General features: G+C 40.5%; 1 protein-coding gene across 2 annotated transcripts in view; it reads left to right on the forward strand.

The window, feature by feature from the left end:
• The first annotated feature begins 3859 nt into the window (after positions 1–3859).
• The window catches only part of BCAP29 (B cell receptor associated protein 29), a 77125-nt gene continuing 53575 nt past the window's right edge, over positions 3860–27409 (forward strand). Inside the window, exons 1-5 of one of the 2 annotated variants that reach the window (XM_075558547.1) lie at positions 3860–3953; positions 4325–4437; positions 8557–8657; positions 17776–17926; positions 20057–20192. In XM_075558547.1, the coding sequence (XP_075414662.1) occupies positions 4346–4437; positions 8557–8657; positions 17776–17926; positions 20057–20192 (480 nt within the window). In that variant the 5' untranslated portion in view covers positions 3860–3953; positions 4325–4345. The other variant, XM_075558548.1, reaches the window with a different exon arrangement.

The raw sequence follows: 27409 nt of genomic DNA on the forward strand, positions 1-27409 counted from the left end.
TTGTTGCTTCTGAGCTAGATGGCCGCTTGTTTACCTTTAAGATGAAGTGTATTTTTAATGAAAATAAATACAAAGAAGAGGTAGAATAAATGCCAACATCCACATAGAATGAAAAGGAATTGAAACACTGCAGAATGACAATCCAGGTTTAGATTAAAAATTCAAATTGGAAAATCAAACTAGTATTACCTAATTGTACATTTCAAATGTTTTTAATTATATGTAAGTAGCCATGTTTTCTATTATTTAAAATGGAGATTCCATGAATCTTAAAATGATATCCTAGAAACTTCTGTGGCTTTTTTATATTTCAGTTTTTTTCAATGTGTTTATATCTTTTCATTTAATTTTTATCTTTTCTCCAAAATCACTTTATTGGGAGTAATACAGCTATAATATTGTTCCATAGTTCAATCACATCAAGCATTATTGTACAATTGCTACCACAATCAGTTTCAAAACATTCTCTTCTTGAATTCCTTGACATCAGTTCCCCTTCACCCCTCTGTCCCCCACAGTCCCCCCCCCCCCCTAGAAACCCTTACTCTACTTGCTGTCTCTGTAGGTTCATCACTCCTGGGTTTCATAGACTGAAGAACAGCAAAACATAATAAAAATTCAACAGGGTCCCCAGATCCTGGATGCTTCCTCCCCCCAAATACCATGATCCAAATTCTACCTTGCAGGGCAGAGGTTGTACATTGGTGCATATGGGAGCTGGAGGCACAGGGAATCCAGGGTGGATGATACCTTCAGGACCAGGGGTGTGAGGGGCGATGCTGGGAGAGTAGAGGGTGAGTGGGTTGGAAAGGGGGAACTGATTACAAGGATCTACATGTGACCTCCTCCCTGGGAGACTGATGGCAGAGAAGGGTGGGAAGGGAGACTCCGGATAGGGCAAGATATGACAAAATAACAATCTATAAATTATCAAGGGCTCATGAGGGGGGAGGGAGGAGAAAAAAAAAAAAGAGGACCTGATGCAAAGGGCTTAAGTGGAGAGCAAATGCTTTGAAAATGATTAGGGCAAAGAATGTATGGATGTGCTTTATACAATTGATGTATGTATGTGTATGGATTGTGATAAGGGTTGTATGAGCCCCTAATAAAATGTAAAAAATATATATATATATAAAAATTCAAGAGGGTTACCCCTAATGACAAAATACATCTGAGATAAACCCCATTATGAAAAACGCAGAAAATGTTGAAAACCAGATCAGGCCCAATGTGCATCAGAGTGGGGATCAACTGACAAGGTTTTTTAACTGTTCAAGTCAGGTTCATCCTTTTGATCTATAGCCATCTCTGCAGTGCATTGTGCGTAACTTTCCTTCCCCTTCCTCTAGTAAGGATAGAGGGAACTCACTGGAGACTTACTTCCTGTAGAGATCACACAAACGTATCTCGGGCTCCCTCTCTAACACACAGCCTTCTGTAAGCCAGAATCTCACAGTTTAGGCTCTGATACCATTCCCTTCTTCGGCTTCGGATTCTGTGATTTAGAATCCTTCAGTCACTGATGTTGGCGTGTTTCCTCCATGTGCCCTTAGTTGACATCTCACTTAGATGGCTGCTTGGTTAATTTTTTTAATCTTTTTAAAAGGTATTTCTGACTCTCTAGATTTTTAAAAGAGAGTTTGAATACATCCATACATGTCTATAAAAAGCTAAAGTTGATGGCAATCTCAGAGTTTAAGAAAGTTTGGTAACTAGGAGATACTTATATACTTGAAATAACATTTTCTGAAGAATGTAATAACCAGGTTTTATTTTTAATTAAACTTTTAATTTTCATATCCTGTTTTTACAGATGTTCTTTTAATGCCTCCCAGCAATTGATAATTTTCATTAAAAGTTTCATAATTTGGAGATATTACTAGAATTTTTTAATTGTGTTATAATTAATGTTGAGAGAGAAGGTGGTACTGGGATAGGAGAGAAAGCTCATATAGATAGCGGGGGAAAGGGCTGGAGGGTCCTCAAATGGGAAGCACTGAGAGTGACAGGATGTCTGGAAGAAAAATGTCGATGGCCAAGGGTAATTTCAAATTTTAAATCAGGCAAGCGCCCAACCCCTGGCTGAATTTTTAACTCCAAAGTCAGCAAGCCCTTGTTTTTGGCTGACCCTGTTGTTTGCTTACCTCCTAAGTCTCCCAATTCAAGCTTTAAATGAGTCAATCCTTAACTTAAGCATGGGGTTGCCATAGTCTTTCAAAGGGTTTTCACTTATCAATTGATGCATTTTAAGAATAAACTGCCTTTTTCATTTGATAGGAGTATATTAACAAACTATGGTCAAAGCTAAGTCATGTTTATACATGTAAAGCAACTCAAGTTTAATTGTACTGAAGTTGGGGGCCAGCAGCATTATTAGAGGAAGGTGCCTGGTGGTTCTTGCTTTTATTAATCATTTTATTGAGAGCTCTTACAGATATTATAACAATCCATAATTCAATTAGGTCAAGCATCATTGTACAATTGCTGCCACCATCAGCTTCAACCCATTTTCTTCTTGAGCTCCTTGTGTTCAGCTCCCCTTGATCTCCCTGCCCCATCCTACCCCCAGGAACACCTATTGTATATTAAATGCCATTTTATATATATATATATTCATTTATTTATTTTAGCTGTATGTTATACCAGCTACTGGATCTGTTCACCTACCATTCTGTTATTCATTCCACCCCAGTGGGTTATACGGTCATTGCTATCAGCTCCTCACTGCCCCCCCTTCCCGCACTCTCAGGAAATCTTACTCCCTTCACTGTTTCTGACGGTTATCTAGTTTGGTTTTTATACATCAAACGGTCTTAATTATACAAATGAACACACGCAGGTCTAAGGAGCTTAATGTGGTAAAACAAAGACCATAATAGAAAGGGGAGGATCTATTAAAGAACTAGAGGAAGTTATGTACATCATCACTGCTATCTGACCCCTGGAAATATATCAGCCCTTCAGGGTACACAGTGTTTTGAAGGAAATAGTATGGAAAGACAAGTTCTGATGTGCTTGATTTTTTATTTTTAATGTATCAGTATGGTTAGGGTTCTTTTTTCCCTTATATATGTAATCAAATAGATTTGTGATAAAATGTGTGAACAAAAAAAGCATGTTAAATGTGCTTCATGTTCTTTAAGTCCTGTATTTCAACATGTAATGTCTCCAGGATAGTACTTCCACTTGCCTTGCTGTAATATTATTAATATTGGGGGGCCGGGGGCAAGGGATCTTTAATAATTGCCATGTAATCACACAATTGGAAGACCTGGAAGATACTCAAAAGAAAAGCTCCTATGTTGCTTTCCATTCTGGTCCCCAAAACAGCACCCTAAAGTTCACTAACCTCATCCCAGTCTTGGGGTAAAACCAAAAAACTTAAAAGCGTGCTGACACTAAGACTTCTACATTTCTCTGCACTTACAAATGCTGCAGCGCCACCCAAACCTGCCCTTTTCATTATTAGGAGCGTCTTGCCGGATAGTTTCTGCCGCGGAGTTACAAAAACGACCTAGTAATAGGAAAGGAATGGGTTTGCACCGCGCTATCCTGCCCCGGGTCACTGCACCATTCCGCCTCCTCCACCCGAGGAAATAGTCAGAAGACGCGGGTTAACCGCGCTTGATGAGAAATGTAACGACCACTCTCTTCAAGAAGTTGCGCCAGGTAGCACCGACTCCACCGGCGGGGTCCCACCGAGGAGAGCCCTGCCCGCCCCTCCTCCCGACACGCCCACGCCCTGCCCCGCCCCGCCTCCTGGCACGCCCACGACCTACCCGTCCCTCCTGACACGCCCTGGTCCGCCCGTGCCACGCCCCCTCCTGACACGCCCCCTCCTGACACGCCCCCGGTCCGCCCTGCCCACGCCACGCCCCCCGCCACGGCGCAGCGTCTGACGTCGGCGCGTGGGCGGCGCAGCAGCGTGGGCAGCCGGGCCGGCCGCGGACCGGGTAAGGCTGCGTGAGACGCGGGCGGCGGGACCGCGAGGCGGGCCGCTCGCAGGACCCGCCTCGGCCCCCGCGTAGCGTCCCTCCGTGCTGCTGCGAGCCCGCCCCGGGACCTCGGCCGAGAGCCCGCGGCGCGTACGGTGGCGGCCCGGGGACGGAGAGCGGAAAGGCGCCCAGACGCGGGCGGTCGGGGCGGGAGACTTTGGGGAGCGGCTGCCCGACGGCTGTGGAGCCCTCCGTCCCCGCGCCCCGAGCCAGTGGTCGCTCGGCCTGCGGGCCCACCCTGGCCCTTCCCTTCCCACCAGCTCCTCAGGGCGGGAGGACGGGGCCTGGGAGCCTTAGCCGCGAAGTAAAACCACTCTTTCTTTATTTAGGTGTGAAGAGAGAAAGCGAAAATGACACTCCAGTGGGTGGCAGTTGCGTCCTTTCTTTATGCCGAAATAGGACTCATTTTAATCTTCTGCCTCCCCTTTATCTCTCCTCAGAGGTAGGAAACCCCAGATCATTACAGCCCCTTTCTACTGCTTAGTGTGGTACAGGAAAAGTTTTCCGACGATTTAAAGTTTGGGCCCCCCCTACCCAGTCCTGGGGCCTTGGGGCTCGGCTCTAGGTGAGCCCCTCTGGGACATAGGGCACAGTGAATGGTGGGACCCTTTGCTGGCCATGCCTACACAGTAGGGTATGCTGGGCCCCTCTAGGGTTTCCCGTATGGGCTCCAATATATTTCTTCCCTTTTGCTTATAAAAAGAAAAAAATGGATAAAAAGTTTGGAAAGCAGACGGAATCAAGCCCACTGCTGCCCGCTTGATCTGACAAAGCAACCCTCTCTAGAAGGAGTCCTCAAACTTTTTAAACGGGGGGCCAGTTCACTGTCCCTCAGACCGTTGGCGGGCCGGACTATAGTTTTTAAAAAAAAAAAAAAAAAACAAATTCCTATGCACACTGCACATACCTTATTTTGAAGTAAAAAACCAAACGGGCAGAAACGCCCAGTGGGCCGGATGTGGAGGCCTTAGTTTGAGGACCCCTGTGCTATAGGATTCCTGAAACTGCGTATGTAACCTCCCAGGAGCAGGAACAGCACGTCTCCCTAGGAACCATGGGTGGATTTGAACCACCTGTGGTTCAGTGATTACTCACCAGCTCCATCAAAGCTACTTGATTATTGGGGGGGGGGGACAAAAAACTGTCATCCAGTCGATTCCGACCCATAAGGACCCGGTAGGACGGGATGGAACTCTTCGTTGTTGGGTGGTCTGATGCTCACACTTAACAGCAACATGGTGTGTAACAGAATGAAACACTCCCAGTCCTGTAACAGTCTCACAATTGTTCTTTCAACCACTGTGCAGATTCATCTGGTCAAGGCCCTTCCTCTTTTTTGCTGCTCCTCCACTTAGCCAAGCATTCCTTGGGCTGGTCTCCTGACATCTGTCCAAAGCATGTGAGACAGTCTCCACCATTCTTGCCTCTAAGGAGCATTCTGGCTGCACTTCTTCCAATACCTTCTTGGCAATACCTGACACATTCATGATTCTTCACCAGCACCCGCATCTTTTTCAAGCAGAGTTGTTAGTAGTTTTGAACTGAAAGAAGCCCAAAGCATAACCATTAGGTCACCAAGGCTCATTGATTATGCAAAAGATGCCATCAAGCAAAGTTAGTGGGTGGTTCAACTCCACAGGCAGCAATGTGAGGGGGAAAAAAAAAAAAGAAAAGGTTATCAGCTCCTATAAAGATGTACAACCTTGGAAGGTGTTGTGAGTCACACAACGGGCTGTTACCCACAAAGTTAACAGTTCAAAAACTACCGGGCTGCTTCTCAGGAGAAAAGTGAAGTTTGTAATCCCATAAAATTTACAGTCTCAGAAAATCACAGTGGCAGATCCAGCCTCTACAGGCTTTGGGGTTAACTTACTATGAGTCGAGATTGACTACTATCAGTGAATTTTGGTGCTGAGTCGGAATCAAGGATCACTTTATATTAACCTGGGTTATGTATGCAAATGCTTAAATTTTTTTTATTCTCTTGATTACAGATATAACAAAGCATTTTTAATACTTTGGTCACTCTTGCTTTATTGCCCTAAATTGGAGCTGTGAACTAAGTATAAAGAATAAATTATGTTTATAGCCCAGTGTGGTTGTAAAAAAAATATTTCATTGGGAATGGTGCAGTAATAACTCAAATGTGAGAATGGGTAAGTCATAGTCTGGGCTTCATATAATCAAGACATGTTTTTATTAGTGTTTAATGATAGTTTTGCTACTTTCTACCTTTCATAGAATTAATTAAAGTACATAGAAAATACCAGAACCATGAATTAGTGCTAATTCCTTGGTTAAGAATTGTCTCAGTACTGTTTCCATTCAAACCTTGATTCACTTTAGCCCTGTCATAATCCATTAATTAGCAGCTCCATTTAAGACCCAGAAATTTTGTAGGATGGATAGTGAGATGTATATGCAATAAAATGTTGCTAGATATTTCGTATGTTCACATAGCATAGAGGAAAGTCATAAATGAGATCCTCAAGATGAACCACTGAAGCATAGTAAACGGAAGACGTAGCAAAGTTTCACCTCAGCTTATAGGTCCAGAAAGTCCCGGCTCCTGAAGCTAACTTGAATTTCTACTCATTTTCTGTCCTTATCTGTAAAATACCCCATTCCTCTCTTTTTTTTTCACCCTGACCTTCTAAAAAAAGAATCTGAATCATAGTATAAGATGGAACCTTAGAGATTATTTAATCCAACACTCATCACATTACTGAGATCCAGAGAAGGGACATGCTTTAAATAGGTCACCCAGCTGGTTAGTGGCAGATTCAAGAAAAGAATCCAGGACTCCTGCCTCTCTTTGCTGATTTTGTTTCAAACACTTACAAACCTGCAGCTTGGCTTTGTTCGGATATACAAGAGTAAAACTATAATCAAAGCTGTGATTTATAAATGCCTGTTTTATAAATAAGGCCTAAGTGTTTACAAAAAAATATTTTAGGTCACTTGGTCATTTATCAATTATTTCAATCCAAAAGTTATGGTTCAGACGTTTTCTTTCAGTGAAATAGAATAGCTATCCTGGTCAATTGACTATTTTGATTGATGTGCATAAATAGGTTTTTGCGTGCAAAATAAGAAAATTTATGAGTACACATTCATTTTAGAGTATGTCCTTGTGTGCCCATATGGTTTTGTTTTTTGTTTCTTTTTTAATGTGTGTTTCATCATTATTTACTATAGAAAGAGAAAAAGATCTTAGTCTTCATCTGACTTGTGTGTATTCTTATGTAACCCAGTGGTCAAAGGCACATGCTCTTGTGTCACATTGCTGGGTTTCTCTCTCAACCCAGCAGACTGCTAACTGACCTCAAGTGCACTAAATCATATCAAAGAATTCAGAACAATCATGTACTACAGACTCAATAAATATTAGGTGTAATTAACCCTCTACTGAATTGAGTTTAATGTAAGCTTGGTGATTCTCTCTAGAGCAGCGGTTATCACCCTGTGTGTCGCAACCCCTTTAGGGGTCAAAACGACCCTTTCACAGAGGCTGCCCGATTCATAACAGTAGCAAAATTATAGTTATGAAGTAGCAACGAAAATAATTTCATGGTTGGGGTCACCACCACATGAGGAACTATTAAAGAGTCGCCACATTAGGAAGGTTGAGAACCACTGCTCTAGGGGGAGAGGGATTTTGTTGTGTGTTCCCATTTATATTTGTCCTCAAAAAAAAAAAAGTGAATTTGCACCTAGACCAAGCCATTTTATTCTCTCTTTTCAGAGTAAACTTGTGTAACGTAAAATTGTAACAGCTTTCTGTACAAAAGCTCAGGTTTGGAAGCAAAGAGGCAAAATGAACTGTATCCCTCTGCCCACCAAATCCAAGTTGTCCCTTTGAATTGCTTTTAAAACATTAGTTCATACTTTGTCATTTCATTGGGTTTTTTTCAGGGCTTGTAAGAGTACTTAGGTGTCCACTGCCTTTGTATGTCTTCTTTGGACTGGCTAGTGTGTGCTTTTAAAATTCCCTTTCCGTTTTCCAACTGTGTGGTGCCTTATTTTAGCGCTTTACTACATATGTACAGTACTTCAGTGATTTTTTAAAATACCTGTGTGGTAAAAGTACAGAAACTCGTATATTTTCAGTAGATGTTAGAATTGTGCCATATATAAACCACCCATTGCCATCCAGTCCATTCTGACTCCATGGCCACAAAGGGCAGAGTAGAGCTGCCTCTTTGGCTTCGGAGGCTGTCATACTGATGGGGGCAGGAAGCTTCATCCTACTTCTAAGGAGCAGCTGGTAGGTTTCAACTGCAACATTTTGGTTAGCAGCCCCTCTGCCTGAGTATCATGTTGATTTAAAATGACTTTTACCTTAGACTGTTTAAGCCACCAGACAGAAGATAAACAATTGTCAGTTATATCTGAAAGACTTGTTCTTTATTTCATGAGTAGTTCTTATTCGGAAATTTGGAAGTTAAACTTATGTAATGCTCTTCACTCACTACACAATTACTAAAAGGTTAATCCAGTACTTAGAAACTATGACATAAAATCCATTTGTGTTTTACACCTATTGTAATGTGTGTTACAGATGGCAGAAGATATTTTCATTTCACGTCTGGGGTAAAATTGCAACTTTTTTGAACAAGGTTTTCCTTACTATCATAGTCCTGTTGATTGTTCTGTTTCTAGGTAAGTGGTCGGTTCCTCTTGGAGGAAGCATGATTCTGGATTTTCTTCATGAATTGATCAGTTAATTAATAAAGTTGCTAGTGCTATTCATAAATTGGTACTCATAGGTTGATAACGTATAGAAGAGATATTGATCTAGTGATCCACAGATGGTAGCTGTTATTATTCTTAATGAACAAGCCCAAATTTCATCAAGTAAAGTGGTTCCTAACCTCTTTTGGTTCATACAGGTACTTTCTAAGTAGCTTACAAAAGCTATTGAACTTTTTTCTTTAATAAAAGATGGCATATATTCACACGTCCCTAAAATGATTAGTGTAGTCACAAGACTTTGATGCACACCCACATAATGCAGGTAAGGACGGTTGTAGTAATGGTTAAATTCAGGCGCTTTGAAGACAGCACGTCTATACTGCACCCTCTGAGTGTCCGTTCTTCCATTTCAAGTTGTAATAATATCTGTGTGAGCTGTATTAAGGTTTAAATGTAGTACACTCTCTCCTCACTTATCAATCTAGCTAGGTTCCAAAAACTGGATCATTATGCAAAAATAATGTTTTATAAAAATGAGGTTAAGCACAAAATGGAGGATGAGCACAGCATGTCCTAACTGCCAAATTACATCATTACATAACTGCCAAGCCACTGGAAATCATGGCCTAGCCAAGTGGACATTAACCTTAACTAACCATCGCAACCATTGTTACTCTAGCCTCGCGCCTAATCATTTCATTGCCACCAGACATTTGTCATTAATGCAAAAAATGTCAGGCAGCAGAACTGTTCTCATACATGCATTGTCAGGTAATGAGTTAGTTGATAAGTGAAAATAAGGTAAATGTATTAAAATGCATAACCCAGTTCTCAGAATTAAATGTTAATACTCATTGTGTTTTGTTTTGGTTTGTTTTCAAATAGCTAGATTCAGGGAAATTAGTGACTTGGTTAAAATTACCCTGCTACTTTCTGACACCTCTTACTTTTGATACACATCCCAAAGTATGTTTTCCCCAGAAGTTCCTTATAGTTGTTATGTTGTTAGTTAAAAAAGTTTCATAGGAGCCAAGTTGGGACCATGACACGGCTTTGTTGGAAAAATGTATTCCATGTTCCAACCTACTAACCTCTGAAATGGAATCCTCTTTGTAAAATTGGAAACATCTGGTATGAGAGGGTGTGATTATTGTGAAACAGGTAAGTAGTTGCCTTAGGATTTGTTCCAATGTTTGTCCTGCCTTCCAAAATGTCACTCATGGTACATTATTGCTGGTGGTAAAGATTAATTCTGGTGATATAAGAAATCACAATGAACAATTAGGAAAACAGGTCTCAACTCTGCTACCGTTGTAGGTAAATGACTTTTAGAGTGGTCATTTCATTGCTCTAAGGTTGGTTTTCTCACCTGTTGGAAAAAGGAGAGATGGTTATCATCCCTAGAGATTTTCTTGGCTGTGGAATATCACTTTGATCTTCTGATTCTAAATTAGCAGAATTTCTTCGGAGAGCTTTCACATAGCCATTTAAGGAAAGAGAGCTGTGGTCAGTGTTTTTTTGTTTGTTTGGTTGGTTTTTTCTGTTACAACTATTAGAAGTCAACTTAGGTAGGCTCGAGCCAAAGGAAGGAAGCCAAATTCCAGGGAGCAACTGGAACAGAAATGGAATTATCCTTCTTTTGTCTCTGCATTTCTCCTTGTGTCTACTTTTTCATATCTCTGCACTCTGGTGCTCTACCACCACCAGCCACAAGTTATTACAGCCCTAGACTTTCGCAAAGACTAAATAGCTATCTCCGACCCCAGCCCCATATAACATTTGTAAAACCTGTGGCAGAAATAGCACAAGGACTAGGCTATAAATGGAATAATACCAATGCAAAATTCCTCCTGCTTATGTTAAATGATAACAATGAAAGTAGAGTTTGATAACTAAAATACATATTATAATCAGCAGACCAATGATTTAAAAGAGCACAAGCAAGTAGAACTAAAATTATATCAACCCAAACCCACAGCCATCAATTCGATTCCCATTCATAATAATTTTAGAAAAGGTTTCTAAGGCTGTAAACCTTTATAAGTATAGGCAGTCTCATCTTTCTCCTGCATGGCAGCTGATGGGTTTGAACCACTGGCCTTGTGGTTATTAGCCCAATGCTTATCCCTTACTGCAGGCGTCCTCAAACTACGGCCCGAGGGCCAAATGCCGAGGACATTTATCTGACCCGCTGAGTGTTTTTGCCCCATTTGGTTTTTTACTTCAAAATAAGAAATGAGCATGTGCATAGGAATTTGTTCATAGTTTGTTTGTTTTTAAAACTATAGTCCAGCCCTCCAAAGGGTCTGAGAGACAGTGAACTGGCCCCTGTTTAAAAAGTTTGAGGACCCCTGCCTTAGTGTCACTACGGCACCATGTTGTTAAGTGCTGTGGAGTTGGTTCTGACCCCAGGCACAATAGAACAACCACTGCCAGGTCTGGTGTCATCCACACTGTGGTTGAGCCTGTTGCTGCAGCCACTGTGTCAGTCCATCTCTTGAAGGACCTTCCTCTCTTTCGCTGCCTACCTACTCTACCAAACGTGATGTCCTTCTCCAGGGACTGGTCTTCCACTGAGGAGTTAAAAAGAAATTATAAAAATGATTGGATTAACCCTCAAGATGTTGAGTAATTATTTCTAAATTGTCTGTAGTCCTGCTGTTGGTCTGACTGTTGGATCAACAACTGAGTAAGGTATATCAAAAAGTAGTAACAAAGGAACAAAAACCATGGGACAAACAGCAACATCTTAAACCCAAGCTCCATCATAGCAATAAGTATTTAAATATATAGTTGTATTAAAATTTAAAATGTTAAAGTGGGTTAAAGACACCAGTTAAAATGTGATGCTTATCAGGCTGGATAAAAAGGCAAAAGCCAACTCCAAATTAAATACAAGAGATGTCCTTTAAAGATTAAGACACAGAGAGAATGCTAGTGGAAGGATGAAAAAAGATTTGCCCAACAAGAAGCAATGAATCAGAAAGCCAGTGTGGCTCATGTTACGACCATAAAAAGTGGACTGTAAGACACAGCGTATCGCCAGTGCTGAAGAACGTCTCGTAAAATGGCCAGTTCAGCAGGACTCACTCACTGCCATGGAGTCAGTGCTGACTTATAGGGACTCCTTGTAGATTTCTTAGACAGTAACTATTTATGGAAGCAGAAAAGCGTAGTTTTTCTCCCTAGGAGCTGCTGCTGATTTCAGACTGTCAGCCATACGGATCGGATCGAAGCACCACATGTAACCACTAACACCATCAGGGCAGATTCATCAGGAAGACAGTCCTCAATGTACATGGACCTAATAGCAGAGTTTCGAAATTTATTAAGCAAAAACTTTTTTTTAGGTTTTAAAGGAAAAATATATAAATTCATAATCATGATGGGAGATTTTGACATCTCTGAATAATTGATGGCACAATTAGGACAAAAGTAGGAATGTAGACATTTTTAGAATACTTAACAGCCATAGAATAATATTGTGTACTATATATATCATATACTATACTTGGGGCTTTAAAAAAGTCTCAGTAATTATAAAAGATTGGCAACATCAGACTGTGTAAAGTAAAAATAATAACTTTCTGGAGCCTCCACCCTTGTAAAAATAGTGGCAAGATCATAAGCTCTATCTAGCCAGAAGAAGAAAGAATTACCATCAGCATCAACCCAGGCTGATGTGATTCCTGGGAGGCCAAGGTCAGAATGCCTCCACCCTCCAAACCTTTTACCAATTCTGACACTAATCATCCCTTTGCCCCATTCTACTTCTGTACTGGATTAGATCATTGTACTGGCCATATTCACAATTAGGAGGTTTCTTAGGGAAGGTTGCTCAAGATACAATTCTTAGATCCACACGGCCTCTTCCAGCCGTGCCTACAGGCACTCTCTAGCAGTCAGCCACACAGCCCTTTGGCCTGTGCCATGATAGGGCAAGTGGCACAAAGCTTTTTTAGTTCTGCCAATGATGTTCCTAGTGGTGCCCCATTCAACCAGTAAGTGTCAGCTGCAAGAAGCTTAGTGCTAATTCAGGACTCAGCAAACCTTACTCCCCATAAAGTGCTCAGAGGCACACCACTCTACCAGCAAGCGTCCTGCCCGACACCCACTGCTCTGGACTTGCTCATCTCCTCGCTCTGCTCCTGCCACTTCCCTGCCACTGCTTCTCACCATTCCTCGCAATCTCTGATGTCGCACCCTCTCTCAGGCCCAGAGGGCACACTACTCCTGGCTCTTCTTTCTTGTTGCCAGTGAAATTCCTCTCTTTCTATCCAGGGCTTGCTGTAAACCAAGTGGAATGGCAAACTGCCCAGTCCTCACATTAGGGCTCTGTGCACCTTTTCTGCCTCATTACTAAGCTGTCCAATCCCCTAGGTGGGCTACAAGCACTTCACATTTGCATAGTCTCACCCAGTCATTTTGTGTCACGTATAACGACTGGTCAGAAAGGCCCTATCAGATAACTAAGGGCAGTGCACCACATATTTGACATTAGACAACACGCTTGTCAAGAACCTGTGAGTGAATAAAGAAATCACATGGGGGGAAAATTTTTATGAGCAGATTAGGTTAATTTTAACCTTTTTTCCCCCCAAATGGTAAAAACTGTGTAACAAAACATTTGTGAATCAGCTGTGCTATTTAGTGATAGCCGTTGCATTAATCATTGATGTCCAGGCATCACCCATCTAGAAAATATTTTTAACTGAATGATAAAAATACATCAAACCTTGTGTACTCACACTAAACTACTGCAATGAGGCAAAAAGTTTCAAAATATCTCAAGCTTAAGAAAATTTACCATTTTTAAAAAATGTTAGCAAAGCATGACTCAAAGGTGATTTTCTCTTTCTGATAAATGGCATTCTATGAACATCCTAGAGCAGGCGTCCTTCAACTACGGCCCACGGGCCACATACGCCCCCCACCCCCCAAGGACATTTATTTGGCCCGCCAGGTGTTTTTGCCCCGTTTGTTTTTTTACTTCAAAATAAGATATGTGCAGTGTGCATAGAAATTTGTTCATAGTTTTTTTTAAAAAAAACTGTAGTCCGGCCCTCCAACAGGTCTGAGGAACAGTGAACTGGCCCCCCTGTTTAAAAAGTTTGAAGACCCATGATCTAGAGCTATCATCAATGAAAGTAAATATTGAAAACTTCCCCAATAAGAGTTAGAATGCTCTTACTGTTTTTATTTACCTAAGTAAAAGTTTTCAACCAGGAAAAAGAAGAAAATGGCATAAATATTTCAAAAAAGGAAGTACCAGATATACTTGTGTATAAGCCGCATTTTTCAGCACACTTTTTATGCATTTTTTGCGGTTAAAATTAGGTACAGCCTAATTATGAGCAGCCAACAATTAGGAAAAGAATTCTCAATTCCTTTAATAAGAACAAGCAGCTTAAAAACTTTAGAAATTTAATAAAAACCATGTCAGATCTCTACAATGAAAACTACAAGAATGTTGATTGAAAAAATCTCAGAAAACCTAAGTGAGATATTTTCATCTGGAAAATTATTGCAATTGTTATTCGTTAAAGTCTTTAATGAAAGAGTACAGAAATATATAGTAGTTATTGAGTTGCATGCAATAAATGACCATTTCTTAGTATAAAAAATTGCAGGCAAATAAAAAGACAATCCAATTAAAAAGGCAAAGGACCTGAGTGGAATTTCTTCAAAGGAAATAGACAAGTCGCCGATGGTCATGTGCAAAGATGCTCAGCATTATTAGCCAACAGGGAAATGCAAATCAAAGCCACTTCACTAGGGTGTGTCTCTTCACACTAGGATACTGTAATAAAGAAGATAGTGTTGGCAGGAATGAAAGTCCCATAGGGTGCTGGTAGGAATAAAATGGTACAGCTCCTTTGATAAGCAGTTCAGAGCCCCTCAAAAAGTGTCCCTGTTGCCCAGCAGTTATGTTCATCAGATGCTTATGCCAAGGAAAGCAGAAACGTGCAGGTCCAAATGTGTCTGGAAATGTTGATCGCATTTGTAAGAGCCAAAACGTGGTGGAACTGTTCAAGTTTCTGTTCGTTGATAAATGTATAAATTATGGGTACATTATACAATGCAATAGTTCTGTCATTAGAAAAAAATCAATGAAGTACTAATATGTACTACAGAGATCTATTCTTGAATGTTAGATTGTAATAAATAGTTCAGACATAAAAGGCTGAATTTTGTATGATTCCATTAATTTAAAAAGTCCAATACTAGAGACAGTGCTTGGTCATACTTCCATTGGCCTTTGAGGCGTCTAAGGCCACTCCTTTCCCTAAGGCACACGAGAATTCCGTGACTAAAAGTACACTAAATATAGTTGCTACTGAACTGAAATCTAGTTTCCACATGGTCTCCTCCATCTGATACTTAAACCAGAACAGAAAACTGTAAAGGAGTAGCTATCAGCATTTCCAGCGGAGCAGATGGCATCCACGTTATCAGTGGGGCTAGTGATGCCACCACAGGTCAGAACCCAACTTTGCACGCACATGCTAGTGGGAATCCCAAGAGTCTGGTACCCCGCTAGTGCACAGTAATTTAAAGTAGAGATAATGAAGTGCTAGTAGAGTTAGAGAAGTAGATTGTGATGTGTGATGGCCTACAGTTGCTGCTGAATTGTAGCCAGTGTAAGGGACTGTTAGTTTGTCTTGAGTCGTGTCTATCATTGTTAAGGACTGAAGAAATACAGTATTTTTTGACATTTACTACTTGTATCCATTTACAAAGAATGATACCCTCCCAAATTATTTGAAAAAGCCCCCATTATTACAAAGTTGTTAGTTACTCTTAAAACTACTTCCAATTGTTTTCTTTAAACTTGATTTATTTTGCTATTGTTGATAAGGTACACAGCAAAATGTATACCAGTTCAAGTTTCTCCATGTATATCATTTAGTGGCATTGATTATTCTGCATAAGATTCCTAGCTAACCTTTCGAGTTGCTGTTGTCAGTTTGATCCCATATATGAGACAGTTCTTAGAAGCTTGGTGCACAAGGTAGATCTTTTTTATTAGTTGAGCTACACTATTCAGTATGTGGAACACTTAAAGAGATGTTTTTGATTTAAAGTTTAAGGATTATCTCGGGGCACTGGTTCGGCCACCCTCCCTGGCTCCAGGAAGTCTTAATTTTGCATTTTACTGCTTTTTGATCAGGATTCTTAAATGGAATCTTTGATCAAAATGTTCAATGGTGGTGATTGTGTGATATTTCATTCCTATTGTTCCATGGTAAAGTAGGCAGTTGTTCATGGAGGCAATCAGCCAGATAGTCCATGTTGTTAAAGTGCTGTTGTGTTGGTTCTGCTCCATAATGACCCTCTGGTGCAACAACTGAACACAGGCGTGACTGCGATGGTGACAGAGGGATTTGGAACTGTTCCATTCTGTTGTACAAATCAGGGTCGTTATGAGCCACTTTGCCAATTGATTTCCCTTTCCTCTACCTGACTCCCTGCCTCTGTTGTTCCACATTAATAGAGACCAATTGTTGTGTCTTGGATGCCCACTTGCAAGCTTTCACGACCCCAGGCGCTAACCTGTGAACTAGGAAGTAAAACAGAAACAATAAACCTATTAGGCTACATAACTGACATGTAGTAACCCTCTAAACTAAGGAACCAAGTCTCCGTGAAGTGGTATATTCGCTGCCTCAGCAGTTACTCTTCGTTCCTTCTCATTGGTCCTTGTTATAAGTGTGTCTGTCACATAACTTTTGCCATTCACCTTTTTGCAGATGTGGTTTATTGGCACTAACTAAAACTGTCCGCTGAGCAACCCTTCCCTTATCAGTGAGATCTCCTTCATCACTGCTACTCCCTTCCCCCACCCCTTCCTCCAGGCCCAGTAACCACTGTAAACTCTGTTCTCACCTTTTAATGTGAGGCCATAAAATATCTGTCTTTTGTAATTGACTTAATTTGTTGAGCATGATATCTTCAAGCTCTATCGATAGAGTAGTGCATGCGTATCAGGACTTTATCTCTCCTACTGATTGAACAGTGTACTCCATTTTATGGATGTACCACATCTGTGTCTCTCTTCATCTGTTGATGGACATTTGAGTTGTTTGTATCTTGGCTATTGTGCCTAGTGCTGCCAACGTTGATGTGTGTGTCTCCTTGCTGAGTCTGCTTTCAGGTGTTTTAGGTGTACAGCTAGCGAGGAATGAAATTGCTGGGTCTTATGGTAGTTGTACTTTTAATGTGGGGAGGACCTGCCTACTGATTTCCACAGCAGCTGTAGCATTTTGCAATCTCACCAGCCATGGGTGAGAGTCCCAGCTTCCCCCACTTTCTTGCCAACTTTTGTCCTGTTCTGTTTTGTTTTTCATCCTGGTCATCCTAATGGGAGTGTAATGGTAATCTTAGTGTGGTCTTGCAACCATTTCACTGTCTTTGGTGAAATGTCTATTCAGGTTCTTTGCCCATTTTAGGATTGAGATCTTTGTCTTTTTGTGTTTAAATGACTAAATTATATATATTTTTTGATAATTGGATTCTTGTCAGATAATGTGGTTTCCAATGATATTCTCCCAGCCAGTCGATTGTCTTTTCACTGTTTGGGTAAAGTCTTTTGGTAAGCACAACTTTTTAATTCTTATGAGGTCCCATTTAATTTGTCTGTTGTTTGTGTTTTGGTTGTCATATTGGATAACCCATTGTTGAAAGCTACTCCTGACAGCACCGCCTCTGCTTATTTTAAGAATTTTAGGGTTTTTGTTGCCCATTTAGGTCCTTATTTTATTTTTAATTGTTTTTTGTATAGGGTTCTATTTTGTTTTTGTGTATGTAGAAATCCAATTTTCTCACCAGCCTTTACTGAAGAGATTCTCCTTTCCCCACCAAATGCACTTAGCACTCTTGTCAAATATCAGCTGAGCTTGATGCATAAGTTAATTTTTAGACAATTGTATTCCATTAGTCTATGTATCTAGTGTACCATTACCAGGCTGTTTTTATCACCATGGCTTTATAGTGTATTTTAATGCTTTCCCTTTTTAAGGATAATTTTGCATTCTTACAAGCTAAAAGTAATGTTTCCCCTCCCCCCTCTCTTTCTTCCTCATAGATGCTGTAAGAGAAATCAGAAAATACTCCTTTGCTCACAGCATGGAGAAGAGTTCAGCCGGTAGACATAATGCCTATGATCATACACAGATGAAACTTTTTAGGTCTCAAAGAAATCTTTACATTTCTGGATTTTCATTATTTTTTTGGCTGTAAGTAACAGGGGTAAAAAAGAAAGGAAGAAGCCCATGTTATAAACAAGATACCTCCCTCTCTCTCCCCTTTCCTTACCTAAACTATAGGTGCTTTTATCTTCTGTGGTTGCTAGTATATCAGTATCTTCACAAAAGACCGCAGATGACATACCTAAATAATAAACAATAGTTAATCTTTGTGGGTTTGATAGGTGGTAAAGCCTGCAGATCTGGTCCCTGCCTTTCTTGAACCTTGTCTCAAAACTGTTCTTCCCACATGCATGGCGTTCTACCAACATTGACCTTCGGCTTCTTCCCTCCTTGCAGCAGATCCTTCCGGAGCTCCTTCCTACTTCAGGGCCTTACACAGTTTATCCTGCTGCCCCTTTCTCAGAGAAGCCCCGTGTCTTAGTTACGTGGGTGGCTTTAACAAATTCATATTTTCACAGTTTAAGAAGCTGGAAGTCTGACCTCAGAGAGCTACCTTACTATGTGTTTGGCTCTGAAAAGATGATCCTTGTCTTTTGAGCTCATGCTCCTGTGGTGTCTTCATGTTGCATTGCATCTTTCTTCCCTCGTCTCTGCGTTTCTTGCTTGCTTGCTTGCTTCTCAAATCTCAGAAAAAGATTGATTAAGGATAGACCCTATACATTAGCATAATAAGCATAGAATTTTCCCTGATGGCATACAGGTTAGGATTTACAACATAGGTTTTTGGGGAACACATTTCAATCCACACCACCTGTCTTCGTTTCCCAGCACTATAATAACCAACCCTGACTGAGGTACCACCTTTTTGTCACCATCACTCCCCAAAAGAAGTCATTTCCTGTTGCATATAAACCCATATGTTTTGTTTTCTTTTTGTAATCATTTTATTAGGGGCTCATACAACTCTTATCACAATCCATACATACATCCATTGTGTCAAGCACATTTGTACATTCATTGCCCTCATCATTCTCACAACATTTGCTCTCCACCTAAGCCCCTGGCATCAGCTCCTCATCCCCTGCCCCCCCTTTACCCGCCCCCCAAACTGGTATGTTTTCTTTCTGGCATCATTAACCGGGGAAAACAAAAAACCACTGCCAGTGAATGTTATAAAACCTTATATCAATAAGGTTTCCAAGCTTATCAATCTGTGGGAGTAAGCCGCCTTACTTTCTCTTAAGGAACAGCTGTTGAGTTTGAGCCGTTGACCTTGTGGTTAGTTGCCTCATACCTACCACCACCCCCCCCCACCCCCCCCCCGTCATTCACTCATTTTCTCTCATCAAGTGGATTCCAACCCATAATGACCGTATAGGACAGGGTGGAAAAACCCATGTGTTTCCAAAACTCACTCTTCACAGGTGTAAAAAGCCACATCTTCCCCACAACCAGTCTTTCACAGTTGTAGTTAATACTGTAATCCACACCACCTCCAAGTAGCATCTAAACCCGTGAGGCTGTGTCTTCTGCTGTGTCCTCAGTACCTAGAACAGGCCTTTGACTCAGAGCAACCCTTCGTGGTCTTCCAAGACTGTAAATCTTTACGGGGGCAGATAGCCTCACATTTCTCCTAAAGATTGACTGGTGGGTTTGAATCCTCTTTAAATAGAAAATGTTGAGCTAAAAATCAAACAAATGAAAGAAAAAAACCAACCCCCTCACTGCCCTTGAGTTGATGCCAACTCATAGTGACCCCATAAGACAGGGTAGAACTGTCCTTGTGGGGTTCTGAGAGCCTGCTCTTTTTCGTGCGAAGAAGCTGGTAGTTTTGAACTACTGGCCTTGCCGATTGCAGCCCAGTCTGTAATCACTACACCACAAGGGGTTAGCCAAAAAGTGATTTCTTTCTGGCTCTGTCACGCCCTCTGAAATATTCCTGAAACGCTCCTCTGGGTGTCCAAACTCTGCAGACTTTTACAAGGAAAATAATTATACCACTAAGCACCGATTTTATTTTTCAAATGCTAGTCTGCTAAAAAAGATTCCAATGGAATGAAACACAGCTTTGTTTTCACTGTGAAACTTAGATTTTAAAAAAATATATTTTAATCATACCTTACCTAAGACAAATCCTTTGAAAATGACTTAAAAATTGCATTCTCTGATGATTAGTTATACATTAATTGGATTTTTTTGCACCCCTCCCCCCTTTAGAGTGTTGAGACGTCTGGTTAGTCTCATTACTCAACTGGCCAAAGAATTGTCAGCCAAAGGAGTACTTAAAATTCAAACAGATAATACCAACAAGGCTGCCAAAAAATTCATGGAAGAGAATGAAAAACTAAAACAGGTATTTTAATTTCTTTCAGAATTTTGGGTTGGGTGAATGTCATTGGTATTCCCAAGGCGTGGCTTATTATTTTTCAGCAGCAAACAGAGCATTTCTCATTCCAGAAGTATATGTAGAAAATGTCCATAGATAACAGTATTGTTCAGTGGAATGATTATTTCAAGAGTATAGATGTGCTTGTTCCTACAGTTCCCTTTCGTAATAGATTAAATGCCATTTGGATTTCATGTGACTTGAGAAAAAAAATTGGTATTCTGGGACTATGAATTTTAAAATTCATTTTTCACCATTAATCTAAAGCAAGTCTGTAAAAACGTAGGTTGTTAGTCCCTTTTCAGATAAATCTTAGAATAGAAAGGTAATTGGTTTTAGAGCAGGGATTCCACATGTATTAAAAACCTTTAATTTAGGTTTTTTATATATATAATTATATAACAATTTTTATTGCATGTTAGGTGGGGATAATTTGGTATTGACAGCCTTTGAGAAGCTCAGTCTGCCCTTCTGCCATTCACATAGATGCATCAGGTAGTGAAATTTCCTCCCACTGAATAAGTAAAAGAATGAATGTAAAGCCCGAAGAGATAAAATTACTCTGGGTTTTTATTTTTCAGGTTTAAAATTCAAGAGTCATATTTCATAGCTTGAATTCTTTCAATTCATAACCCCCAAATCTTACTGCTATCTAGTCATTATTAATGCATAATGATCTGCTCTGTAAACCTCCTTTGTTGGGTAAAGAACAACGTAGAGCTGGTCCTTAGGATTTGTCAGAGTAGATCTTTACCAGCGTAGATAGCCTCATTTTCCTCCCACAGAGCTGCTAGTGGGTTTGAATTGGTAACTCTGTGGTTAGCACCCTGATGCTTTGCCCACAGTGCTACCAAAGCTCCTATTAAATACCTTAAGTTTTTGCTAATTATGCTTCTTAGAACAAGGTTATTAATAAATGGAACCGTTCAGAAATGAAATTTTAAAGAAAGCATCCCAAAAATGAGCAGTAAGATCCCTCCCCCCCCCACCCATTATAAGTTAAAATATAATTGGCATTACCTATTATCAAGTTGTGCTAACGTCAAAAGTATTGAGTTGACAATAGAGAGGTAGACTATGTATCTAAGAACTAAAGCCTGGCCTCTTTTAAGAAGTATGTGCATCTGCCTTAAAAATGATCCAGCTTTTCTTGTTAGGTGCTGTAGATTCGTTTCTAATCAAAGGAATCCCATTTTTACAGAGTAGAACTCCATTGGGTTTCCTGAACTGCAATCTTCCTTCTTTTTCCTCCCCTATTTTATAATATGAATACCTCTTTATATTATTTCCAGGGTTTTTTTAATGATGAATTTGGTGAAAGTTTACAGAGCAGATCAGTTTTTCATTCAATAGTTCACTGTATTTGTGATGCAGCGATTTACTTGATATGGTGCTTCTAGCCATAGTCTTTTTAAGTGTGTATAAATGAGCCCTCTCAGATGCATAAACAGAGGAGTTGATTCCCATCAAGAAAGAAGAGTTAGGATTAGAGAATGTCATTTGGACCCCTAGATCCTTGTACACTGAACCACCTCAATCCTGGAGAGTTGTGTTAACAGGAGAGTACTAGCAGAGAATCAGTAGGAGCAGAGAGCTCTCTGCCCCCAAAGCTAGTAAAACTAAAGGGCCTTCAGGTAAGAGGCTCCTTACAGAGGGCCTCCAGGCTAGATTTGCTGACCCACAGAGCTAGAGCTTAGCACTTTTAAGGGAGACTTACAGCAAGTGGAGAATGCCCTTTGGGCACAAACCAACAGCTCTTACAGTTTTGTAACATTGGTGTGCTGCTTCCGTGTGGGCTTTGTTGCTTCTGGGCTAGATGGCCGCTTGTTTGCTTTCAAGCCTTTAAGTCCCCAGACGCTACATCTCTCAGTAGCCAGGCACCATCAGCCTTCTTCACCACACTTGCTTATGCACACCTTGTCTTCAGCGTTTATGTGAGGAAGGTGATCACACAATGAGAACACCAACATGGGTGATCATGAAGGTCAGAGGAGACCAGGTCTCAACAAAGGCGGTGGGGGGGGGGGTCACATCACCGTGAATGAGGGGGACTGTGTGATAGGGACCAAATGCCCATCTGTAGACAGCTGGATATCCCTTGCAGAGGGGTAGTGGGGAGGAGATGAGTCACTCAGGGTTCAGTGTAGCAACAATGAAACTCAAAACTCAAAACCTCCCCTCCCAATTGTCATGACCCCAATTCTACCTTGCGGACCTGGATATACCAGAGGATGTACAGCGGTGCAGTAGGGATCTGGAAACACAGAGAATCTAGGACAGATGAACCCCTCAACACCCGCGGTGGGAGTGGCGACACCAGGATGGAAGGGAGTATAGAAAGGGAGAACTGATCTTGGAGATCTGTGTGTAACCTCCTCTGGGAGATGGGCAATGGGAAGGTGGGTGAGGGGAGACGATGGGCAGTGTAAGATAAGATAAAATAATTATTTATAAACTATTAAGGGGGGAGCGGGGAGTGAGGGGGGGGGAAGGAAACCGAGCTGATTCCAGGAACCCAAGTGGAAAGCGAATTTTGAGAATGACGAGTGCAACAAATGTGTAAGGGTGCTTTGCTCAATTGATGTATGTATGGATTGTGATAAGAGTTGTATGAGCCCCAATAAAGAGATTTATTTTAAAAAAATTTTAAATTAAAAATGAATGTTTATGAATAAATGAACAAAATAGCCCACAAAAAAAAGTTTTGTGACATTGTCCGGGAAGGCTAGCTAAGAAGCTGATGTGACTAAGGAGCAGAGGACCAAAGAGAAGTAAGTGTACTTGCAGGCATGGATGGCTGAGCACAGACTGTCTTGAATGATGAACTATCTTTTCTTTTTTATTTAATACTTTTATTGGGGGCTCTTATATCTCTTATCACAATCCATACCTTCATGCGCAGTGTTGACACGTATATTTTACAGTAAAGCCTACAAAGATAAATACTTGCCATGTGCCAGGTACTGGAAGAAGCATGGTGCTTAGTTCCATCCCTGAGTGCTATCCACTTGTGATCGGAAGAAATTGGAATATAGAAAACTTCTTTCATTTTTCTTAATTCTTTTCTGCAACATTCCCTAGAGTGTGCTCCCTGAAGCTCTAGTTTCTGAAACAAAACAGTCTTTCTTTCACTATAAAAGTTTGGAAAATATTCAAACTACCACCATATCCTGAGGACATGCATGATATATTAAAAACAAAAATTCTGAGGAATCCTACAGAAAAGATATTTCTTGAGCTCTAGGTCACTTAGCATTTACTGATTTTCTATATTGCTTCCCATCCTTTGTCTCTTTCCATCTTTAGTCTTTATTCTCTCTCTTTGTTTATATCATTTTATTAGGGAGAATGATGAACTGTATCTGGAGTTTCTGTGAACTTCCCTGATAACCCCATAATCGGTATGGTCTAGAACTTCTGTGTGGCAATTGCATTGAATTATAGAGCAGAGAAGTAGAGAGTATTGTGGAAGTGATCATTGATGTCAGAATTGGTATTTTAAAAAAAGTTGAAGGAGGAAGTGTGCATGACCTTTACCTCTCAGGATTGTCCTTCCTCCTTGTGAAGTCAAGAGAAGTCAGGTGTGGGCCCCATACCAATTTTACCATCTAGTACCTTGCACCTTCGCTGAATTTGATTATTTCGCTGAAAGTTGTAATAGCTTTTTTTTACTTTAGAATGTACTTGAGCAACACTTTAAGATTCAGTAGAAGTTATTCCTTTAGTCTTTAATTTGAAAGTGTTTAAAGACAAATTTTTCGTAGAAGCAAACACTTCCATTTGCTTAGGGTGACCCTTTTAAAATGGTATTTCTTTTTTTTATTATTAAAAGATTATTTTATTGGGGCTCTTGCAACTCTTACAACAATCCATATATCAATTGTATCAGGCATATTTGTACATATGTTGCCATCGTTCTTTACTAGACATTTCTATTGAGCCCTTGGTATCAGCTCCTCTCCCCACCCCCACACACTAATAGCTTTCTTGTGAAGTCCTTGGGGCCTTTTATATGTAGAGAGGCATGTCATCTACTAAAGGGCATCATTTTACTTTTTCCTTTCTGGTTGGAATAGGTTGGATTGTTTTGTCTATGCTTTGGAAAGAATTTCTAGTACACTGTTAAATAACTGGCAAAAATGTTCATCTTTGTCATCTTAAAACAAAGGGAATATAAGGGAATAAGTTTTCAGTTTTTTTACCATTGTGTTAGCAAGTAGATTTCTCATAGATGCCTTTTATCACGCCTTTAGCATTGTTAAAGAAGGTCCCTTCTATTCCTTGTTTAAGTGTTCCTTTTGTGTCTGGGTGTTTACATTCATCAAATGACTTTTCTATATTACTTGAAATAATTACGTGGTTTTTCTTTGTTCTGCTAATAGTGTGTCACATTGATTGTTTGTCTAATGTTGAAACACTCATGCATTCCTAGGATAAACCCACTTGGTCGTGGTGTTTTCGCAGTTCAAAGTGCCATGGGGTTTGATTTGCTGTTGTTTGTAGTTTGCATTTATGTTAGTATAAAGGGTGCCAGTGTGTAGTTTTGTTATGGTATGTTTGGTATTGATGCAGGACACAGTTGCCCTCATATGATGTTAGGAAGTGTTTATTCTTTAGGAGCAGATTTGGAATAAGATTAGTATTCTTCTTTAAATGCTTCTTAGTACTCACCAGCAAATCCATTTGGTTCTAGACTTTTCTTTGTTGGGTGTTCTTTTTGTTTGTTTTCAATAGTTTTATTGGGCAACTACTTCACATATCATACTACTTAATTGTTTAATTAAAACACAGTCATAACAATATAACAAAACTCCAGCAAAATGACTAGACAAAACATAGGAACACCTCTATCAAAGGGAAAGCAGAAAAGAATTAAAAACTGGAATGACTTTAAAATGAGCCAAAGGGAAAGCAAATGATAGGGTGTTACATTTTAATGATAGGGTATTAACATTTTAACCTACCGGAAGCTACATCTGCCATACTGACTTTGCATTGTTCTTTGTCTGATAGGGCTATTCCTATCTTTTAACTATGGTCAGAAGAGATTCACCTAGGACATAATCCTGATGAGTAGATTTCGGGCTTCCACTGTTGTCCACTGTTGGTTTTCCTGTTGGTGCTTGCCAGTCAGTTCTGACTCACAGTGAGCCATGCACAACAAAACAAAACACTGTGCGGTCCTGTGCCATGCTCGCAGTTGTTCCTTTGCTTGAGCCCATTGTTGCAACAACTGTGTCAATCCGTCTCATTGAAGGTCTTCTGTTTTTGCCGCCTCTCCACTTTACCACACATGATGTGCTTCTCCAGAGAATGGTCTCTCCTGACAACATGTCCAAAGGATGTAAGATAAAATCTTGCATTCCTTGTCTCTAAGGAGCACTCTGGCCTTATTTCTTCCAATACACATTTGTTTGTCCTTTTGGCTGTCCATGATAACTTTCAATGTTCTTCGGCACCACACAATTCAAATACATCAGTTATTCCTTTTTTTGTCATTATGTATTATAAAATATTAATTCTAATGACAAATCAATGAAATTTTGTCCTTTTTCATGATCATTTCATTAGGGGCTCATACAACTCTTATCACAATCCATACATACATCAGTTGTGCAAAGCACATTTATACATTCATTGCCCTCATCATTCTTAAAACATTTGCTCTCCACTTAAGCCCCTGGCATCAGCTCCTCATTTTTGCCCCCCCCCCGTTCCCCCTTCCCTCATGAACCCTTGATAATTTATAAATTTTTATTTTATCATATCTTACACTGTACGACATCTCCCTTCACCCACATTTCTGTTGCCCGTCTACTAGGGAGGGTGTTATATGTAGATTTCTGTAATCGGTTCCTCCTTTCCACCCCACCCTCCCTCTACCCTCCTGGTATCGCCACTCTCACCACTGGTCCTGAAGGGATCATCCGCCCTGGATTCCCTGTGTTTCCAGTTCCTGTCTATACCAGTGTACATCCTCTGGTCTAGCCAGATTTGTAACCTAGAAGAAAGTTGTATGTTTCTTCGTTGCTACACTGCACCCTGATTGGTTCGTGTCCTCCCCAAGACCCGCATCAATCATTCTTTGTCCAATTTTCACATGCATATGAGGCGATTGAAAACATGATGGTCCTCAAAGTAACATCCTTCCTCTTCAGTACTCTAAAGAGGTCTTTTACAAGAGATATACCCAATGCAATCCATCGTTTGCTCCCCTGACTGCTCTTCCATGAGCATTGACTGCGGCCAAGCAACACAAAATCCTTGACTTTAACCTTTTCTCCATTTATCACGATGCTTCCTATTGGTTCAATTGTGAGAATTTTTGTCTTCTGTACATTGATTTGTAATCCATACTGAAAACTGCAGTCCTTGATCTTCAGCAAGTGCTTCAAGTCATTCTTACTTTCAGCTAGCAAGGTTATGTCATCTGTATATTGCATATTGTTAGCAAGTCTTCCTCCAGTCCTGATGCCATACTGTTCTTCCTATAATCTCCCTTCTCTGATGATTTGCTCAGCATACAGATTGAGTAAGAATGGTGAGAGGAGACAACCTTGACACACTCCTTACCTCTTTTAAATCATGCAGTAGTCTCTTGATGCCTTCACACAACTGCTTCTTCATCCATGTACAGTTCCACAGGAGCACCAGGAAGTGTTCTTCTCAATGTTATCTGTAGTTTGTTTTGATCCATACAGTCAACTGCCTTGGCATAGTCAAGAAACCACAAGTAGATCTTTCTGGTAGTCTCTGCTTTCAACCTAGATCCATCTGCTATCATCAATGTCCTCCTGTTCCATGCCCTCTTCTGAATCTGGCCTGAATTTCTGGCAGCTCCCTGTCAACATATTGCTGCAACTTTTGTTGGATGATCTTCAGCACAGTAATACTTGTATGTGATACCAATGATATGGTTCTATAGTGCTGTAGTTTTAACATTCTGTTGGTTCACCATTCTTGGGAATGAGCACAGATATGGATCTCTTCCAGTCACTTGGCCAAGTAGCTGCCCTCCAAATTTGCTGGCGTAGATAAGTGAGTGCTTCCAGTACTTCATCAGCTTGTTGAAATGTTTCAGTTGGTATTTCATCAATTCCTGCAGCCCAGTTTTTGGATAATGCATCTGGTGCACCTTGAACTTCTTCCTTCAGCACCATTGGTTCTTCCTCATATGCTGCCTC

This window comes from Tenrec ecaudatus, chromosome 9 (assembly GCF_050624435.1).
Source record: "Tenrec ecaudatus isolate mTenEca1 chromosome 9, mTenEca1.hap1, whole genome shotgun sequence".
Lineage (NCBI taxonomy): Eukaryota > Metazoa > Chordata > Mammalia > Afrosoricida > Tenrecidae > Tenrec > Tenrec ecaudatus.